Below are 21261 nucleotides of genomic sequence, written 5' to 3'. Positions count from 1 at the left end.
GGCAGCACAATGAACGTAGGGAGCCAGAGGTTGTTTTTTTTCTTACAATGGCCTGTGCTCCATTGTATTTGCCAGCCATATTTGCGGCCCCATCATATGCTTGGCCACGCAACCCAGTGATTTAGGTTAAGTTTAGGTGCTGCAAAACATCCATGACTTTTGCTAGGTTTTCTCCTGTTGAGAAACACATCAAGCTTATTTAAAAACCTTGAAAGCATAAAAACTCATTCACAGTACCTGTTAAAGGGAGATGTAAACAACCATAACTTCTGTGGGTGGATATGTACCGGTGTTAACATAAGATTTGTTATTGCTAATAAAGTTTTAAAAAAAAAAAAAAATCTAACAAAGCAAGAGAGGCGGGACTTAAGGCAGAACAGCCAATCATCACACTGAAAGCCGGGGTCATGTTTGAAGCAACAACAGGAGAGGGAGGGGGAGAGGAGGCATCTGCAGGGCGTGCAGACGGAGACCGGTCAGAGAAACTGAGCGACTGTAGTGAGGCGTCTGTGCAAACCTGCAGAAAAACTGCAGAAAAACACCCACATCCCCCACGGGTGCGACGCCCCTGACTATAAGCACAGAAAAAAAAGTGCTGGAGCACGATGTGTACACATGGTGCCCCCTTCACATTTCTGACTGCCCCCTCATATGTGCCTGCCTAGAACCGGCCCTGCTAACCTTTACATCACAGTGGAAGTCAAAACATTTCTGTATTTAACCTCTAATGAAGTTTGAATCAAACATTTTTAAGTTCATTTACTCACAAAACAGGAAGTAACTTCTCAAAAAGCTTCTCCCAGTCGTGTGGTTTATGATGTGAAATGGCCTCGAGCGTTGACAAACTTGTTAACTATATGAGAATATAACCAAACTCTCTTAACCATAAATATGTGATATGATGTACAGGCTCTGTGTGAATGTTTGCTTTAACTTATTTTAGTCGCACATATGTTTGAACCTGAATATGGAAACAAAATGATGGCACATTGTAAACATTGTAGTTAACTCTATTATATAACTGTTCCTGAAGAAAAACATTGTACTCTCTGTAAACACATCACTTTACTTTATATTTACAGGCTGGAGCTTTGAGAAGCAGCTTGACAGCAGATACTAAGAGGTGGAGACGGATTGTGGTTTGGTAGATCAGAGATGAGATGTGTCACCAACAAGCAGCAGTATGATGGTGGCACATTGTAAATATTGTTGTTAACTCTGCAGAAAGTCGACAGGAAATGTAGCTTATGTGGTTTGGTCACATGTTCTGGTGTTGGTTCAGTCTGCAGAGCTGCTTTCCCTTTGTGTTGTGTCACTGCTCAGTTCAGACGGCTCACTGTTCCTGTATTATACGTCTGTTTTGAGAAAGCAACTTGCAGCAGATACTAAGAGGTGGAGCCAGACTGTGGTTTGTAGCTCAGAGATGATCACTTGTCACCAACAAGCAGCAGTACGACTCATGTTCGTATGTCTGAACCTGTACTACACATCAGTTTTCAGTCAGGAGTGTTCCTCTTCTACAGGCTGCTGGTAAGAGCTCTTTGTTAAAAGAAAACTTGGATGTTAAATGGTTTATATATGTCATGATTTTCCAGATTATTTGTGCACAAGTAAATCTATGTTGTCTATTAGGATTTCATTATAGTGAACTGTACATAAAGTGGACATTATGAAGTTAAAGTTAGTGTTGTACTCCAACAGTGGTGGTAAAAGTACTGTTTTGGTCAAGTAAATAAGTATTTGTAGTAGTTTGATGTTTATCTCACTGTTCCTCTTCGTTGAGCTTAGACCTTCACTGTGACACATTTGACAGCTGTTGAGTGAAAATGTCACTTATGAGTTGTCACATCACACTGGAGGAAGTCTCACGACGGATTGTTGAAAGGGTTTTATTTCATCACAATGCTGAAGTTGTTCCAGCCTCAACACTGCAGTAAAAATGTAGATATAAAAAAATTGAGAACATCAGAAACATGTCTTGAAAAGTTCATAGACACTGTACGGGAGGAGAGGATATGGAAAAAGGCAAGTTACGAAAATTCCTATCATTTACATTTCATGCATAATTTGACTGTTGGTATTTTCCACCAGTGCTTATAAAGCTGTGATCTGTTTCTGTGGTAGGAGGTGATAGTAGATCACAGAAAGACTGAAACAGAAAGTCAGAAACTAACCCACCACCACTGAATAAAGACAGATGTGTCACTGTAACCAGAATAAGACTTTGTCCTCTTAATACTTTTTGTTATTTAATCTTCAGGACTCCAGGATGCTGCATCCAAAGAACGGCTCCCAGTGATGGAAAAATCAATGGTAATTTCTGTGTAAAACACTCTGGTGTGTGTGTGTGTGTGTGTGTGTGTGTGTGTGTGTGTGTGAATGTCATCAGTTTTGCACTAATTTGGTCATGAAGCACATTAAAGTTGTGACCTGAAGGTGTCAGATGATCAGCAGAGATGTACAGTTTCACTTCCTTAATGGTCGTACCTTTAACAGTCACAGTTCCCTGTAGGATTATATCACAGCCACGTCACAGCAGCAGCTGAGGCGATTTAAAGGACTGTTTCTGAAACTTTTAGCGATATGAATCATTTGCACACCAAAATATAAATATATAAATAATGTGTGATGGTGACTGAGAAAAAAACATGTGACCAAAAAAAGAGAAGTAGAATCAGAAACTCACATGACCTAATTGACCAACCACAGACATTTAAAAATAACACCTCTGCCCTCAAGGCCCAACATGTATTGGCTGTGTCAGGTATGACTGAGGTCATAATCTGACACAGTTTCCTGTTTTAAATGCAGCTCTGATAACATTGACATGAATAGTAACTACTGTGCTGCTGTCTCTTGTTTGTTCTTGTGTTTTTCTCGCAGCGGCGTCAGAGCTGATTAGTTCTCATCAACCAATCGTAGCCCTGGTTGGTGAGGACGTCCTTCTTCCATGTCACCTTGAACCTGGAGTCAGTGCCAGTGATGAGACAGTGGTGTGGACAAAACCTGGTCTGATTCCAGAGTACGTCCATTATCACCAAGATGGACATCTGCGGTTTGAGACACAACATCCATCTTATTTTTTACGCACTAGACTGTTTATGGATGAGCTGCCGCGTGGAAACGTCTCCATGAAAATATTCAAAGTGAAAATCTCTGATGCAGGAAAATACTTCTGCATCCTTCCATCAATGAAAAAGGAGGCGTCCATCCAACTCACTGTTGGTGAGTCAGACTCTGATTGAGTTTACTGAGTATTTTGGCTCGATCTGAACCCAGTTTGAAATGTCTCCTCTCCTCTCATCAGGTGCTGTCTCCACACCCTTCATAGAGGTTGTGTCTAATATAAAAAGACATGTAGTTCTGCAGTGTAACTCTACAGGCTGGTATCCAGAACCTGAGGTGTTCTGGCTGGACGCTGAGGGAAACCTCCTCTCTGCTGGACCTACAGAGACAGTCAGAGGTCCTGATGACCTCTATACTGTCAGCAGCAGAGTGACTGTGGAGAAGAGACACAGCAACAGCTTCACCTGTAGAGTCCAACAGAACCACATCAACCAGACCAGAGAGACACTCATACATGTTCCAGGTAGGAAATCAGTTCTGCATGAATTCAATATCCTGTCAGTGTTTTAAACAGCTGAGGTTTAAATTCTCATTCTGTTCTGTTTTGTATTGTTGATTTCTCCATAGTTGAGTCGTCTTCTGATTGGGTTTGGAGCATTGTTATTTTTCTTGTCAGTGCTGCTTGGATCTTCATTATCATACTGACCAAGAAATGTAAGTCACGTCTTCATTTTACATTTTTCACAACAACTTCCTGTCAGAGCTCTTTATTGGCTGTAGTGAAGTGTAGCAGTTTATTTCAAAGCATGAATAGATTATAGAGCACAATGGGTGCTGGACACCTGCTGTGTTTGAGGTTTGGTCGGCACCATTCAGTACAACTGTAAAGAACGTTAACTGATTTTTTCTTTTTATTGTATTGTAAAAACAACAATGTTAAACTCAACCATCATTTCAGATGATGTATCATCGGATATCATCATTAAATGTTTTTTCTTCGAAGTAAAAACTAAATTAACATATGAACTTTAACAGATATCACTGCCACTGTGAGGAGGTGGAGGAGGAGGAGAGCAGAACTGCAGAAGGCATTTCAGTCAAAGACGGAGTGAGTGAGGCAATTTAAAAATATCTTTCATACACTTAAAGCAAGTAAACCGACATATTTCTCAGAAGCGAGTGTTGTGCTTCTTTGGTTCTTTTGTGTTCATTTTCACACATTTTCTTTTCTAAGGATAAAACTACAACAACACGGCACATTTTAACAGATCTCTTCTTCTGTTGGCACACAGGCATCAAGAGGAATCAGTGGCCTTGCAGATGATGAATTTCCAAAATGTGGTCAAGAACGAGAGCGAGTCATCCACAGTCACTGGACAAAAGAAGCAGCTGAAGCAGCCGCAAGCAACTGGAGAAGACAGTGAGGGTGCAGAATAGGAACAACATTACCAGTAGACCTGCGAGCAGGTTTAAAAGGTACAGAAGAAGAATTCAGCTATTAGAATTAAAAATCTATCACATCAATCTGCTGGTTTCAGGGTTATTGTCAACCATTTGGTGAAAATAGATAGAAGATTAAATGAAATTAAAAAAATGTTCAGCAATCACTACAGCAATATATTTAATAAAACTACAGACACACCATTTGACCAATCTGAATATGATCTGCAGGACTTGATAAATACCATCTAAAGAATGTCTGTAGCTTCATCTTCCCCCGTATAAGAGCTTGAGACGAATGGGAGAGAAATGGTTAGGCTTGCATATATAGATTTCACAGGTGATTGAATTGGGGTGACATAGGTGGTTGAGTTAATGCAGCACAGGTGGTTTGATTGGCTGGGCCTGAGTGGCAGATCAGCAAGGAGGAGTGGCGTGATCCAAGTATAAGTATATCGTATCGTATCGTATCGTATCGTATCGTATCGTATTTTCCCTTCTCCATGCACCTTTCAAAGTTGTGCCAGAAACTCCTACTCTGCTTCAGAAGGCACAACTACCAGGAGGAGGGAATGAGAAGAATAAAATAAGCTTATAATTTCATTACTAAGTTGAACATTTTACTGCATGTAAATATTTATGTACTGTATATGTGGGAATCTCTATTTAAAATATATATTTTTCAAACTTGTCATTTTTGTTGAACTGTATGTCAGTGTCATGCTGTAATCAAAGGAGAATTGCAGTCTAATTATCTGCATGTGCAAATTAAATTGATCTTGATTTTGTTTCTGGAATGATCAGAGACTTTCATCAGATGCATTTCATCTAAAACTTTCTATTCTGACTGCAGTCTTGTACATTTGTGATAAAGCACTTCTGATGTATTCCAGTGTGAGAAAACACAAGACGTTGTTGCACCTTTTGATGAATAACTGCAATAAAATGAATCTTTCTAAGGACCGAGGCTTATTTGACTCATTTGTCGATACTTACCAGTATTATTCTATTATAAACTCAACACTTTATTCTGAGTGGATGTGGATGTAAATGTAAACACAGTATTTACTCCAGCACGCTGACGCTGTCTGTAATGAACTGCTTCGTCCTGTCAGCATCTCTTATATCCTCATGTCAACATGTCATCTCATGAACAGCTCCAGGGAAACCACCAGAGGGCGCAACAGGCTGTCTGACCAGCAGACAACAACATACTCACCTTTGTTTGAGCAGAGGTTTGCAAAAGACGCCCAACAAACAGGAAATGGGGAATAATACAGTCTGTCCCCTTTAACCAGCTCTGAAAGCAAACACATGTTCAAACGTACAGATGATATGAAACTGAAGGCTTGACAAACTATTTCATATATATGAGTGTAACTAAGCATCTCAATATCAATAAGTATCTGCAATGATTTGCCTTTTTTCACCTCAGCAGAAGATGTTTGAGCCTGAATCACAAAACGAATGATGATTGTGTAATTTGCAGGTAATTCAGTGCAAATAAAACCAACTGTTGTGACGCCCGCTGTCTACTTGATACAAAGAGTGGTGCAGGATGGGACTTTCTTTAAATGACAGAAAGCAAGGGTTTGCAGGAGACACCCACACTGACAGTGTCAAACAGGAAATAGGTCGTTACAGATTACAGAAGTCCCCTCGTGAAAAAGGCAGTTTACTGACAACAACAAACGTGCACGCACATGCGCTCACGTGGTTTTAAAGCATGAGCTTGAAGATAAGCTGCGCCACACAAAAGAACAAGACGTGAGCCGCTCAAGGTAGGAAGTGTTTGAGACTTTCCACAGTGAAACCTGATTTTGCTTTTCAAAGCCACAGCGTCTTATCTTTAATTGTGTGACTCTGACATAAATGAAACGCATACTGAATATTGTTTTATATGTCATGTTTGGTGGGAGAAGTGAAGAAATCCTTTGAACCCTGTGGCGAAGTAGTCAAAGATACACAAAATACTCCATTAATACTGCATTTTAACCGTAACTAGCTCAATACAAACGTAAAGTAAGGAGGCATTTGCAGGGTAGGCTAATTTATGAGTTTATTGAGTTCTTATCTTGATAATGACGGGGAATTTTAATGTGATGCACTGTTTGATGTTGAAGCAGCATGAGCACAACAAAATGCAGCATGGCTTCTTCTTTGTCTTTGTCTCTCATCAGTTGTAGGATTTAAACACAAGTTACGTCGATGACAAACTGGTTTCTCTCTCTGTACCCGTGAGCATTTTTCTGTTAAAAGATGATTACAGCCGGTTCGAAAGTGAAAGTTTTTCACTATTTGAAGACATTTTCCATGACATATTTCACTGAGATTTGTCACTACTGGCTTTGAACTGAGAAATTTGGATGTGATTTCCTAGTCAGGTTCCAAAATGATGATTATTTGCACATTATGGACGATAAGAGGTGTTTTAGGACAGTAACAAATAGGCTTTTTTCCAGTTTTAGCAAATATAAGGCAAATAAATAATGATAAGAATGAATTCTCAAACAATGAATTTTGCAAACAGGAGGTGGTGTAGGAAAAAAAATGAATAATGAATAGGTGTTTTACCAACTATTCAGCAGAAAAAAAAAATCGATACCTTTAAATCTTAAAGCCCCAGCCTTATATTTACATTTATGGGGCTTTGAGAAGCAGCTTGACAGCTAAGAGGTGGAGCCAGATTGTGGTTTAGTAAATCAGAGATGATCACTTGTCACCAACAAGCAGCAGTACGACTCGTGTTCGTATGTCTTCACTGCATTTCAGTGTGAGAACTGAACCTGTACTACACATCAGTTTTCAGTCAGGAGTGTTCCTCTTCTACAGGCTGCTGGTAAGAGCTGTTTGTTAAAAGAAAACTTGGATGTTAAATAGTTTATATATGTCATGATTTTTCAGATTATTTGTGCACAAGTAAATCTATGTTGTCTATTAGGATTTCATTATAGTGAACTGTAGATAAAGTGGACATTATTAAGTTAAAGTTAGTGTTGTACTCCAACAGTGGTGGTAAAAGTTCTGTTTTGGTCAAGTAAATAAATAGTGTAGTAGTTCGATGTCTATCTCACTGTTCCTCTTTTAAATAGTAGTAATTTCTTGTGAGATCTGTTTCTGATGTCGAAGCTTAGACCTTTACTGTGACACATTTGACAGCTGTTGAACGAAAACGTCACTTATATGAGTTGTCACATCACAACCTCAAGGTTGAGGCAGCTCATGACGTCTCGTTGAAAGGGTTTTATTTCATCACAATACTGAAGTCGTTCCAGCCTCAATGTAGATATAAATACTTTGAGAACATCAGAAAAATGTCTTTAAAAGTTCATATACACTGTACAGGAGGAGAAGAAATGGGGAATTCCTCTCATTTACATTTCAGGCATAAATTGACTGTCATTGTTTTCCACCAGCGCTTACATGTGAAGATGTGATCTGTTTTTGTGGTAGGAGATGATATAAAGTCACTCAGAAAGAGTGAAACAGAGAGTCTGTCTGAGTGAAAAACAGATCACACTGTCAGAACGTTGAAAAAGACGAGTGAGAGATGATAAAACCAAAGGCAAAGAAACATCTAGAAACTCTACCATAGTCAGAAACTAACCCACCACCACAGAATAAAGACAGATGTGTCATTACTGTAACCAGAATAAGACTTTGTCCTCTTAATACTTTTTGTTATTTCATCTTCAGGACTCCAGGATGCTGCATCCAAAGAACGGCTCCCAGTGATGGAGCTCAGTACCTTCAGTGTTTCACTGTTCATCATCTTTCTGATGCAGTTTTTTGGAGGTAATTTCTGTGTAAAACACTCTGGTGTGTGTGTGTGTAAACAAGGCCCAACATGTATTGGCTGTGTCAGGTATGACTGAGGTCATAATCTGACCTGCTAAGCTGTTTTAAATGCAGCTCTGATAACATTGACATGAATAGTAACTACTGTGCTGCTGTCTCTTGTTGTTCTTGTGATTTTCTTGCAGCGGCGTCAGAGTTGATTAGTTCTCATCAACCAATCGTAGCCCTGGTTGGTGTTGACGTCCTTCTTCCATGTCACCTTGAACCTGCAGTCAGTGCCAGTTATGAGACGGTGGTGTGGTCCAGACCTGATCTGATTCCAGAGTACGTCCATTATCACCAAGATGGACGTCTGTTGTTTGAGACACAACATCCATCTTATTTTTTACGCACTAGACTGTTTATGGATGAGCTGCCGCGTGGAAACGTCTCCATGAAAATATTCAGCGTGAAAATCTCTGATGCAGGAAAATACTTCTGCATCCTTCCATCAATGAAAACGGAGGCGACCATCCAACTCACTGTTGGTGAGTCAGACTCTGATTGAGTTTACTGAGTATTTTGGCTCGATCTGAACCCAGTTTGAAATGTCTCCTCTCCTCTCATCAGGTGCTGTCTCCACACCCTTCATAGAGGTTGTGACTAATAGCAGTGAACATGTAGTTCTCCAGTGTAACTCTACAGGCTGGTATCCAGAACCTGAGGTGTTCTGGCTGGACGCTGAGGGAAACCTCCTCTCTGCTGGACCTACAGAGACAGTCAGAGGTCCTGATGACCTCTATACTGTCAGCAGCAGAGTGACTGTGGAGAAGAGACACAGCAACAGCTTCACCTGTAGAGTCCAACAGAACCACACCAACCAGACCAGAGAGACACTCATACATGTTCCAGGTAGGAAATCAGTTCTGCATAAATTCAATATCCTGTCAGTGTTTTAAACAGCTGAGGTTTAAATTCTCATTCTGTTCGGTGTTGTATTGTTTCAGCTGATTTCTCCATAGTTGAGTCGTCTTCTGATTGGATTTGGAGCATTGTCTTTGTTGCTACTTGGATGTTCATTGTTATCATAGTGAACAAGAAATGTAAGTCACATTTTTCACAACAACTTACTATCAGAGCTCTTTATTGGCTGTAGTGGGTGTAGCAGTTTATTCCAGAGCATAAATAGATTATATAGTGTAACGGATGTGGGTAGGGCATGAAAGGAGACGACCCAAGGACTTGTTTTCCAGCTTTTATTTTCTGCTGAAAACAGTAATGCACATTAATTTCCTTCTGCTCTTTTTCTGCACCTCTGTTCCCTCAGCAATGCAAGGTGGCACTGTCAGCCTCAAAATACATACAAATACATTGATTTGACATCACAGTATATACCCAGCTCAGTGTGCACATTACTAGTCAAGAGCTATTTAAATTGACAGGAAAACATTTAACCTTAAACAACAAATCTCCTCAAAACCATGACACGATATACAAAAGGGAGAACAGTGACCGCTGGTGGGCAATTTAAAACGGTGCATGGATGAAAGCGACGAAACAGAGACAACGAAAATTATAACATGTAGCAAAGAAAAGCACATACCTGCAGAAAACAGTAATGCACATTAATTTCCTTCTGGTCTTTTTCTGCACCTCTGTTCCTAAACAGGCAAAATACCAGACTTTACACTAAGAAATGAATGCTACGGTCTCTGAAGCGGTTCTGTGTTTACAAGACCCAGGGCAGTCTGCTGCGTTAAGGCGGCACTGCGAGGGCCAGTCTGGGCTACGGAAGCTTAGAAGGTACAGAAAAGGTGACGTTTGGCAAAGTAATTTCCACAGGAAACATTAATAAAAATAACAGTAAATTAAAATAACCCATTAAGATAAAATTCACACATACCCAACAATCATTAAATGATAAATAATATTGACAAATACAAAAGAAATAAGAATTGATTAACTCTGTTACAATAGCACAATGTTTATGATATGATAAATTGTAAAATTATGTAGGTAAACTTTAAACCAGTGAGAAATATGAAATGTAGTCGAGGCCTGTAAAGAATGTTAACTGATTTTCTCTTTTCATTTCATTGTTAAAAAAAAACAATGTTCAACTCAACCATCATTTCTGCTGATGTAGTTTCATCATTTCATGTTTTTCGTTCGAAGGAAAAACTAGATAAACATATGAACTTTAACAGATCTCTTCTTCTGTTGGCACACAGGGCTCAAGAGGAATCAGTGGGCTTGCAGATGATGAATTTCAAAAATGTGGTCAAGAAAGAGAGCGAGTCATCCACAGTCACTGGACAAAAGAAGCAACTGAAGCAGCAGGAAGCAACTGGGGAAGACAGTGAGGGTGCAGAATAGGAACAACATTACCAGTAGACCTGCGAGCAGGTGTAAAAGGTCCAGAAGAAGAATTCAACTATTAGAATTAAAATTAAAACAATCTCACACATCAATCTGCTGGTTTCAGGGTTATTGTCAACCATTTGGTGAAAAATGGATTAAATGAAATAAAAAAATGTTCAGCATTCACTACAGCAATATATTTAACAAAACTACAGACACACCACTTGACCAATCTGAATACGATCTGCAGGACTTGATAAATACCATCCAAAGAATGTCTGTCAGACTTGTGGATTTATAGAAGTCTATGAATTTTTCATATTTCGAAAAACTATAGTGAGGGACTTCTGAATTGACCATTCACTAACAAGACCACGCCACAGTTTAACGTTGAGGTAGTCTATATAAATTGGTAGAAGATTTTGGAAAGGATAGGAAAAGGGATGTCGGGGTTGGTCGATGAAGAGGGGGGGTTGGGTTTTGGATTGGCTGGACCATCTAGGAACCAGGGAGGTTGAGACTCTGAGTGGGGGTACGTCTCGATGGACGTCTTAGTCAGCGTACTTGAGACAAATGGGAGAGAAATGGTTAGGCTTGCATATATAGATTTCACAGGTGATTGAATTGGGGTGACATAGGTGGTTGAGTTAATGCAGCACAGGTGGTTAGGTTGATGAGTCACAGGTGGTTAGGTTGATGAGTCACAGGTGGTTTGATTGGCTGGGCCTGAGTGGCAGATCAGCGAGGAGGAGTGGCGTGATCCAGTTCCTGAACCTTAGTTATAAGTATAAGTATATCGTATCGTATCGTATTTTCCCTTCTCCATGCACCTTTCAAAGTTGTGCCAGAAACTCCTACTCTGCTTCAGAAGGCACAACTACCAGGAGGAGGGAATGAGAAGAATAAAATAAGCTTATAATTTCATTACTAAGTTGAACATTTTACTGCATGTAAATATTTATGTACTGTATATGTGGGAATCTCTATTTTTTTTAAATATATTTGTTAAACTTGTCATTTTTGTTGAACTGTATGTCAGTGTCATCCTGTAATAAAGCACTTTTGACGTATCCCAGTGTGAGAAAACACAAGACGTTGTTGAACCTTTTGATGAATAACTGCAATAAAATGAATCTTTCTAAGGACCGAGGCTTATTTGACTCATTTGTCGATACTTACCAGTATTATTCTATTATAAACTCAACACTTTATTCTGAGTGGATGTGGATGTAAATGTAAACACAGTATTTACTCCAGCACGCTGACGCTGTCTGTAATGAACTGCTTCGTCCTGTCAGCATCTCTTATATCCTCATGTCAACATGTCATCTCATGAACAGCTCCAGGGAAACCACCAGAGGGCGCAACAGGCTGTCTGACCGGCAGACAACAACATACTCACCTTTGTTTCAGCAGAGGTTTGCAAAAGACACCCAACAAACAGGAAATGGGGAATAATACAGTCTGTTGCCTTTAATCAGCTCTGAAAGCAAACACATGTTCAAACGTACAGATGATATGAAACTGAAGGCTTGACAAACTGTTTCATATATATGAGTGTAACTAAGCTCTCTTAACCATAAGTATCTGCAATGATTTGCCTTTATTCACCTCAGCAGAAGATGTTTGAGCCTGAATCACAAAACGAATGATGATTGTGTAATTTGCAATTGCAAATAAAATCAACTGTTGTGACGCCCGCTGTCTACTTGATACAAAGAGTGGTGCAGGATGGGACTTTGACAGGAAGCAAGGATTTGCAGAAGACACCCAAACTGACAAACAGGAAATAGGTCATATTACAGTTCCCTTTAATCAGCCTCAAGAAATATCTAAACTAATGCAAACACACAGAATCTTGTCAGAGACAGAAACTCTGTTTGAAATGTAAAAAGTTTCTTCATATTAGAAACATGTATAATGTTTAGAAAAGAGAGTTTGGCTTGAAAACACTAAAATGTACTCGACTTCTCGTTTCTAAGATTACAGCGTTCCCCGTGTGAAAGAGGCAGCATACTGACAACAACAAGCGTGCACGTACATGCGCTCACGTGGTTTTAAAGCACAAGCTCGACAATAAACTGCGTCACACAACAAAGCGAGACATGAGCCGCTCAAGGTAGGAAGTGTTCGAGACTTTCCACAGTGAAACCTGATTTTGCTTTTCAAAGCCACAGCGTCTTATCTTTAAATGTGTGACTCAGACATAAACATATGAAATGCATACTGAATATTGTTTTATGCGTCATGTTTGGTGGGAGAAGTGAAGAAATCCTTTGAACCCTGTGGAGAAGTAGTCAAAGATACATAAAATACTCCATTAATACTGCATTTTAACCGTAACTAGCTCAATACAAACGTAAAGTAAGGAGGCATTTGCAGTGTAGGCTAATTTATGAGTTTATTGAGTTCTTATCTTGATAATGACGGGGAATTTTAATGTGATGCACTGTTTGATGGTGACGCAGCATGAGCACAACAAAATTCAGCATGGCGTCTTCTTTGTCTTTGTCTCTCATCAGTTGTAGGATTCAGACACAAGTTACGTCGATGACAAACTGGTTTCTCTCTCTGTACCCAGTGAGCATTTTTCTGTTAAAAGACGATTACAGCCGGTTCAAAAGTGAAAGTTTTTCACTATTTGAATACGTTCACATTTCCCATGACATATTTCACTGAGATTTGTCACTACTGGCTTTGAACTGAGAAATTTGGATGTGATTTCCTAGTCAGGTTCCAAAATGATGATTATTTGCACATTATTGATGATAAGAGGTGTTTTAGGACAGTAACAAATAGGCTTTTTTTTTCTTTTAGTTTTAGCAAATATAAGGCAAATAAATGATGATGAGAATGAATTCTCAAGCAATGAATTTTGCAGACAGGAGGTGGTGTAGGAAAAAAAAGAATAACGAATAGGGGTTTTAGCAACTATTCAGCAGAAAAAAAATCGATACCTTTAAATCTTAAAGGTGTCGATGGTGTTTGACTTCCTTTCTTGTCTCATTTGTAAGCAGCGTGTGGTTGAGCGTGCTCTAACATTGTTTTAACTAACCACAATCATTTTTCACTATTTGAAGACGTTCATCAAACTCACTGACTTTTAGCTGAGCTGAAAACATTACAAAAACAAAACAATAGAATACATCATTGTAATAATAACATTGTTATATAACTGTTCCTGAAGGAAAACATTGTAATCTTTGTAAACACATCGCTTTACTTTCAATTATATTTACAGGCTGGAGCTTTGAGAAGCAGCTTGACAGCTGATACTAAGAGGTGGAGACAGATTGTGGTTTGGTAGAGCAGAGATGATCACATGTCACCTCCTCACTGCATTTCAGTGTGAGAACTGAACCTGTACTACACATCAGTTTTCAGTCATCAGTGTTCCTCTTCTACAGACTGCTGGTAAGAGCTGTTTGTTAAAAGAAAACTTGGATGTTAAAAGGTTTATATATGTCATGATTTTCCAGATTATTTGTGCACAAGTAAATTCTATGTTGTCTATTAGGATTTCATTATAGTGAACTGTAGATAAAGTGGACATTATTAAGTTAAAGTTAGTGTTGTACTCAAACAGTGGTGGTAAAAGTACTGTTTGGGTCAAGTAAATAAGTATTAACTTCCTGTGAGATCTGTTTCTGATTTCGAAGCTAAGACCTTTACTGTGACGCATTTGACAGCTGTTGAACGAAAACGTCACTTATATCTGTTGTCACATCACACTGGAGGAAGACTCATGATGGCTTGTTGAAATTACAATACTGAAGTCGTTGCAGCCTCAACACTGCAGTAAAAATGTAGATATAAATACTTTGAGAACATCAGAAAAATGTCTTTAAAAGTTCGTATACACTGTAGAGGAGGAGAAGAAATGGAAAAAATCCTCTCATTTACATTTCAGGCTAATTTGACTGTCAGTGTTTTCGACCAGTGCTTACATGTGAAGATCTGTTTCTGTGTTTTGGGGTGACAGAAAGTCAGTTTGATCAGGAGTGAAAAACAGATCACAGAACGTTGAAAAAGACAAGTGAGAGATTATAAAACCAAAGGGAAAGAAGAATCTAGAAAAATGTACCATGGTCAGAAACTAACTTACCACCACTGAATAAAGACAGATGTTTCATTAGTGCAACCAGAATAAGACTTAATACTTTTTTTTTTAAACTGGACTCCAGGATGCTGCATCGACAGAACGGTCCCAGTGATGAAGTTCAGTACCTTCAGTGTTTTGCTTTTCATCATCTTTCAGTTTTTTGGAGGTAATTTCTGTGTAAAACACTCTGGTAACAAACTGGTGTGTGTGTGTGTGTGTGTGTGTGTGTGTTTGTGTGTCAGCTTCTGCTTTATCTCCAACATTTACTGAGGCTGATGTGAATGTCATCAGTTTTGCACTAACTTGGTCATGAAGTGTTTGTTAAACACATTAAAGTTGTGACCTGAAGGTGTCAGATGATCAGCAGAGATATACAGAACAACTTCCAAAATGTTGTCAGACACTGACAAGCACTTTTAATGGGCGTACCTTTAACGGTCACAGTTCCCCGTAGGATTACATCACAGCCATGTTTCTGAAACTTTCCAAGAGCGTCTGGCTGCAGACCTGCAGCCTCCAGTCTCAGGCCGGGAAGTGCATGCAAGAAACCTAAAAAAAAAATTGTTTAGCCACAATAAACTTCAAAATAAAATCATGTAGACACTTCCGGTGGAAGCGCTATTGTCATGCTTATGTCGCTGATTTATATTTAATTAATCAACATTGTAACGTTAAAACCATTAATTTCTTAAATGTGGCATACATGTTGATCTTGCTAATTCTGTCTACGTAGCATCGGTAGGCCTATATGTATCAGTGTAGCAACATATCGATTCAATACGTCTGCCATCAACGTTACATTAATTCTGTCAATAGGGCATAAACTCTGTCCATGTAGCTTAGTGACGTCAGTTCATAGAAAAACATGAAGCTTGTTGATTGGACAGTTGAAGCCTAAAGCCTCTCTTCCTGTCTTTATCAAAAAACACACTTCACACATAATTGACCTTTGAAGAGTGTAACAGTAGTTTAGTACAAACATCTGCATTTAATATGGAAAATGTATTTCATGACACAAGAAGCTTATGTGTCTGCTTTACTGTAAACCTGAAGATCTTTTGAAGAGATGAGGCTATATATTTTAACTATGCAAGCAATCTCAGCACACATGTGGAGGGCAGGAGTAGTTACTTAAAACCATATCAACATATAATTAGCCTCTGCTTTTAATATCTTATGTACAATATTTATAATGTTAAATACATTATTTTATTGTGTGCTATTTCTGTATATGGTTTCACCTATCTCTTATACATATTACACCTGAAGGTCTTTAGAAGACGTATAGGCCAATCAAATGTTTTACTATACTTAAATATATAACAATGTCAGCCTACGTGAAGGGCAAGAATAGTTAAAACTATTCATTATCTTGAAAATGCATTAACTTACATGTTTTCTTCATGGTATAATCAATGTAAAAAAAACAAACATAAAATGACAAAATGATCAAAAAATCAGTTTTATTCAGCACAGCAACAACAGTACAAGGCCATCAATCATCAATTTGACATTCGCAGTATGTCAAGTAGCCTTGTTTATCACTCATCTCCTCACAAAATGTCCACATGTCTTCAATTTTGGAGACAGAAATTTGAACAGCTCCAAGCTGCCTTCCCTTTCCTGGTCATCCATGTCCGTTATTTCCTCCTCAACCCAGAGGCTGGCATATTGCTGTGCAGCCTCTGCCAGTTCCTCCTCTCCCATCAGTGATGCATCTTCATATCACAGAAAAACTGATGTTAAGCTCATAGTACATACATTTCATTTTAAATAAGATTAACATTATCTTATACGGCCTTTACACGCTGGGTGAAAACTTCTTATTTCAGTAAACCGAGCGGCCTGAACGATAGCAAAAGTTTAAATCTTCATTTTATCTTCATTTGGACGACAACTACATCCTAAGACCTATGATGTGCTAAACTCTTAACTACAAAAGTTGGACACAGTTAGCCTATATATAAACAGTTAGCTTACTTTATCCTCAGAAAGAAAGCCAATGCTACCATTAAACTTTAGGAGCTTGCGCTAGCCACCGTTGACGTAACTAAATTACATAACAAACAGCCCATCCACAGTAACATTCAGTCATTTGCGTGCTTTAGATTTACACATATTGATAACGATGTATATTAAAACAGCAAACATATGCAAGACCCGTGCATTCAGAACTTTTTTTGGATAAATAAAATCAGTCACTTACTGTTACTGTTTTCTTCCGGTCCTGAGACTGGAGCCAGCCTGAGACTGGAGGCTGCACCGGAAGCGACCCCACACTGGAGGTCTGCAGCCAGACCCCTCTCAAACTTTCAGCTATATGAATCATTTACACAAAAACACCAGGGGCTATTTTTGGCTATAAATACTGCTGACGGTGACGTGAGAAAAAAACATGTGACCAAGAAAAGAAAAGTAGAAACAGGAACTCACATGACCTTACTAACCAACCACAGACATTTCAAAATGTCCCTGCTGCTCTATGTATATGAACAAGGCTCAGAATGTATTGGCTGTGTCAGGTATGACTGAGGCCACAGAGGTCATAATCTGACACAGGTTCCTGTTTTAAATGCAGCTCTGATTACTTTAACTATAATAATACCTACTGTGCTGCTGTCTCTTGTTTGTTCTTGTGTTTTTCTCGCAGCAAAGTCAGAGCTGATTAGTTCTCATCAACCAATCGTAGCCCTGGTTGGTGAGGACGTCCTTCTTCCATGTCACCTTGAACCTGCAGTCAGTGCCAGTTATGAGACGGTGGTGTGGTCCAGACCTGATCTGATTCCAGAGTACATCCATTTTCACCAAGATGGACGTCTGCTGTTTGAGACACAAAATCCATCTTATTTTTTACGCACTAGTCTGTTTATGGATGAACTGCCGCGTGGAAACGTCTCCATGAAAATATTCAGCGTGAAAATCTCTGATGCAGGAAAATACTTCTGCATCCTTCCATCAATGAAAAAGGAGGCGACCATCCAACTCACTGTTGGTGAGTCAGACTGAGTATTTGGAATAAATACTTGAAGAAACCAATTAGCGTATATATTTCAGCTGGATCTAAACACACCACTGTTTGAAATGTCTCCTCTCCTCTCATCAGGTGCTGTCTCCACACCCTTCATAGAGGTTGTGTCTAATATAAAAGGACATGTGGTTCTCCAGTGTAACTCTACAGGCTGGTATCCAGAACCTGAGGTGTTCTGGCTGGACACTGAGGGAAACCTCCTCTCTGCTGGACCTACAGAGACAGTCAGAGGTCCTGATGACCTCTATACTGTCAGCAGCAGAGTGACTGTGGAGAAGAGACACAGCAACAGCTTCACCTGTAGAGTCCAACAGAACCACATCAACCAGACCAGAGAGACACACATACATGTTCCAGGTGGGAAATCAGTTCTGCATAATTCAATATCCTGTCAGTGTTTTAAACAGCTGAGGTTTAGATTCTCATTCTGTTCTGTGTTGTGTTGTTTCAGCTGATTTCATCATAGTTGAGTCGTCTTCTGATTGGTTTATGAAAAATAAGTTTGGTCTTGTCCTTGGTGTTGGCTCTGCTGTTGGGATCGTCATTTTGATCATACTGACCAAGAAATGTAAGTCACATCTTCATTTTCCATTTTTCACAAAATTTACTGTCAGAGCTCTTTATTGGCTGTAGTGAAGTGTAGCAGTTTATTCCAAAGCATAAATAGATTATAGACTATAATCTATACAATATGATATTGAAAATAGGGGGTTAGGGTTAGAAAAATATAAAACATATTCGAGGTGGTATAAGCAGTCGTCCTACACCACAGAGTGCTGGACACCTGCTGTGTTTGAGGTTTGGTCGGCACCATTCAGTACAACTGTAAAGAACGTTCACTGATTTTCTCTTTTCATTTTATTGTAAAAACAACTATGTTAAACTCAACCATCATTTCTGCTTTTGTATTTTCATCATTTCATGTTTTTTGTTCGAAGGCAAAACTAAATTAACATATGAACTTTAACAGATTACTTCTCCTGGTGGCATACTGCCACTCAGAGGTGGACGAGGTGGAGGAGGAGGAGAGCAGAACTGCAGAAGGAACTTCAGTCAAAGACGGAGTGAGTGAGGCAATTTAAAAATATCTTTCATACACTTAAAGCAAGTAAACCGACATATTTCTCAGAAGCGAGTGTTGTGCTTCTTTGGTTCTTTTGTGTTCGTTTCAACACAGCAAATGTTGACAGATTTCTTCTTCTGTTGGCACACAGGCATCAAGAGGAATCAGTGACAGTCACTGGGCAAAAGAAGCAACTGAAGCAGCAGGAAGCAACTGGGGAAGACAGTGAGGGTGCAGAATAGGAACAACATTACCAGTAGACCTGCGAGCAGGTGTAAAAGGTCCAGAAGAAGAATTTAACTATTAGAATTAAAATTAAAACAATCTCACACATCAATCTGCTGGTTTCAGGGTTATTGTCAACCATTTGGTGAAAATAGATTAAATGAAATAAAAAAATGTTCAGCATTCACTACAGCTATATATTTAACAAAACGTTGAGGTAGTTTATTTAAATTGGTAGAAGATTTTGGAAAGGATAGGAAAAGGGATGTCGGGGTTGTTGGATGAAGGGGGGGCGGTTGGGTAGAGTTTCGTATTGGCTGGACCATCTAGGAACCAGGGAGGTTGAGACTCCGAGTGGGGGTACGTCTCGATGGGCGCACGTCTTGGTCGGCGTGGCTTCATCATCCCCCTTATAAATACTTGAGACGAACAGGAGAGAAATGGTTAGGCTTGCATATATAGATTTCACAGGTGATTGAATTGAGGTGACATAGTGGTTGAGTTGATGGTGGTTTGATTGATGAGTCACAGGTGGTTTGATTGGCTGGGCCTGAGTGGCAGATCAGCGAGGAGGAGTGGCGTGATCCAGTTCCTGAACCTTTGTTATAAGTATAAGTATATCGTATCGTATCGTATCGTATCGTATCGTATCGTATTTTCCCTTCTCCATGCAACTTTCAAAGTTGTGCCAGAAACTCCTATTCTGCTTCAGAAGGCACAACTACCAGGAGGAGGGGATGAGAAGAATAAAATAAGCTTATAATTTCATTACTAAGTTGAACATTTTACTGCATGTAAATATTTATGTACTGTATATGTGGGAATCTCTATTTAAAATATATATTTTTCAAACTTGTCATTTTTGTTGAACTGTACATCAGTGTCATCCTGTAATCAAAGGAGAATTGCAGTCTAATTATCTGCATGTGTAATTAAATTGATCTTGATATTGTTTCTGGAATGATCAGAGACTTTCATCAGATGCATTTCATCTAATACTTTCTATTCTGACTGCAGTCTTGTACATTTGTGATAAAGCACTTCTGACGTATCCCAGTGTGAGAAAACACAAGACGTTGTTGAACCTTTTGATGAATAACTGCAATAAAATGAATCTTTCTAAGGACCGAGGCTTATTTGACTCATTTGTCGATACTTACCAGTATTATTCTATTATAAACTCAACACTTTATTCTGAGTGGATGTGGATGTAAATGTAAACATAGTATTTACTCCAGCACGCTGACGCTGTCTGTAATGAACTGCTTCGTCCTGTCAGCATCTCTTATATCCTCATGTCAACATGTCATCCCATGAACAGCTCCAGGGAAACCACCAGAGGGCGCAACAGGCTGTCTGACCAGCAGACAACAACATACTCACCTTTGTTTGAGCAGAGGTTTGCAAAAGACACCCAACAAACAGGAAATGGGGAATAATACAGTCTGTCCCCTTTAATCAGCTCTGAAAGCAAACACATGTTCAAACGTACAGATGATATGAAACTGAAGGCTTGACAAACTATTTCATATATATGAGTGTAACTAAGCATCTCAATAACAATAAGTATCTGCAATGATTTGCCTTTTTTCACCTCAGCAGAAGATGTTTGAGCCTGAATCACAAAACGAATGATGATTGTGTAATTTGCAGTTGCAAATAAAATCAAGTGTTGTGACGCCCGCTGTCTACTTGATACAAAGAGTGGTGCAGGATGGGACTTTGACAGGAAGCAAGGATTTGCAGAAGACACCCAAACTGACAAACAGGAAATAGGTCATATTACAGTCTGTTCCCTTTAATCAGCTTCAAGAAATATCTAAACTAATGCAAACACACAAGATCTTGTCAGAGACAGAAACTCTGTTTGAAATGAAAAAGTTTCTTCATATTAGAAACATGTATAATGTTTAGAAAAGAGAGTTTGGCTTGAAAACACTAAAATGTCCTCATTGTCGTCATTACTTGTGTGACTTGAATCAAACGAAATGAATATTTTGAGCAAAACACTCGACATGACGAGTTTCTAAGATTACAACAGCATGGCGTCTTCTTTGTCTTTGTCTCTCATCAGTTGTAGGATTTAAACACAAGTTACGTCGATGACAAACTGGTTTCTCTCTCTGTACCCAGTGAGCATTTTTTCCGTTAAAAAACGATTGCAGCCGGTTCAAAAGTGAAAGTTTTTCACTATTTGAA

The 21261-nt window shown here is 39.1% G+C and overlaps 2 protein-coding genes and 1 long non-coding RNA gene across 3 annotated transcripts; all 3 read left to right on the top strand.

Moving 5' to 3' along the window:
* Positions 1–407: 407 nt before the first annotated feature.
* On the top strand, positions 408–5157 carry LOC311251858 (butyrophilin subfamily 1 member A1-like; the record flags this gene model as incomplete). The annotated part of the gene is made up of 6 exons (XM_084344503.1): positions 408–498; positions 2884–3225; positions 3308–3589; positions 3694–3780; positions 4102–4174; positions 4359–5157. The coding sequence occupies 6 exons, from the start codon at positions 408–410 to the stop codon at positions 4501–4503; spliced, it is 1020 nt and encodes a 339-aa protein (XP_084200629.1). The 3' UTR covers positions 4504–5157.
* Positions 5158–7237: 2080 nt separating this feature from the next.
* On the top strand, positions 7238–8777 carry LOC311251690. Its single transcript, XR_014621447.1, has 3 exons — positions 7238–7345; positions 8203–8301; positions 8490–8777. It is a non-coding gene; the product is annotated as an uncharacterized lncRNA (long non-coding RNA).
* A 5134-nt stretch (positions 8778–13911) lies between these two features.
* On the top strand, positions 13912–20188 carry LOC311251686 (butyrophilin subfamily 1 member A1-like). The gene is made up of 7 exons (XM_084344272.1): positions 13912–14058; positions 14829–14912; positions 17397–17738; positions 17850–18131; positions 18226–18342; positions 18745–18838; positions 18989–20188. Exons 2-7 carry the CDS (start codon positions 14858–14860, stop codon positions 19077–19079), a joined length of 981 nt encoding a protein of 326 aa, XP_084200398.1. The 5' UTR covers positions 13912–14058; positions 14829–14857; the 3' UTR covers positions 19080–20188.
* Positions 20189–21261: the final 1073 nt, after the last annotated feature.

The sequence above is a fragment of the Pagrus pagrus genome (genome assembly GCF_965226575.1).
Source record: "Pagrus pagrus genome assembly, chromosome: 22".
NCBI lineage: Eukaryota > Metazoa > Chordata > Actinopteri > Spariformes > Sparidae > Pagrus > Pagrus pagrus.
This window is presented reverse-complemented; position numbering and strand designations above follow the sequence as displayed.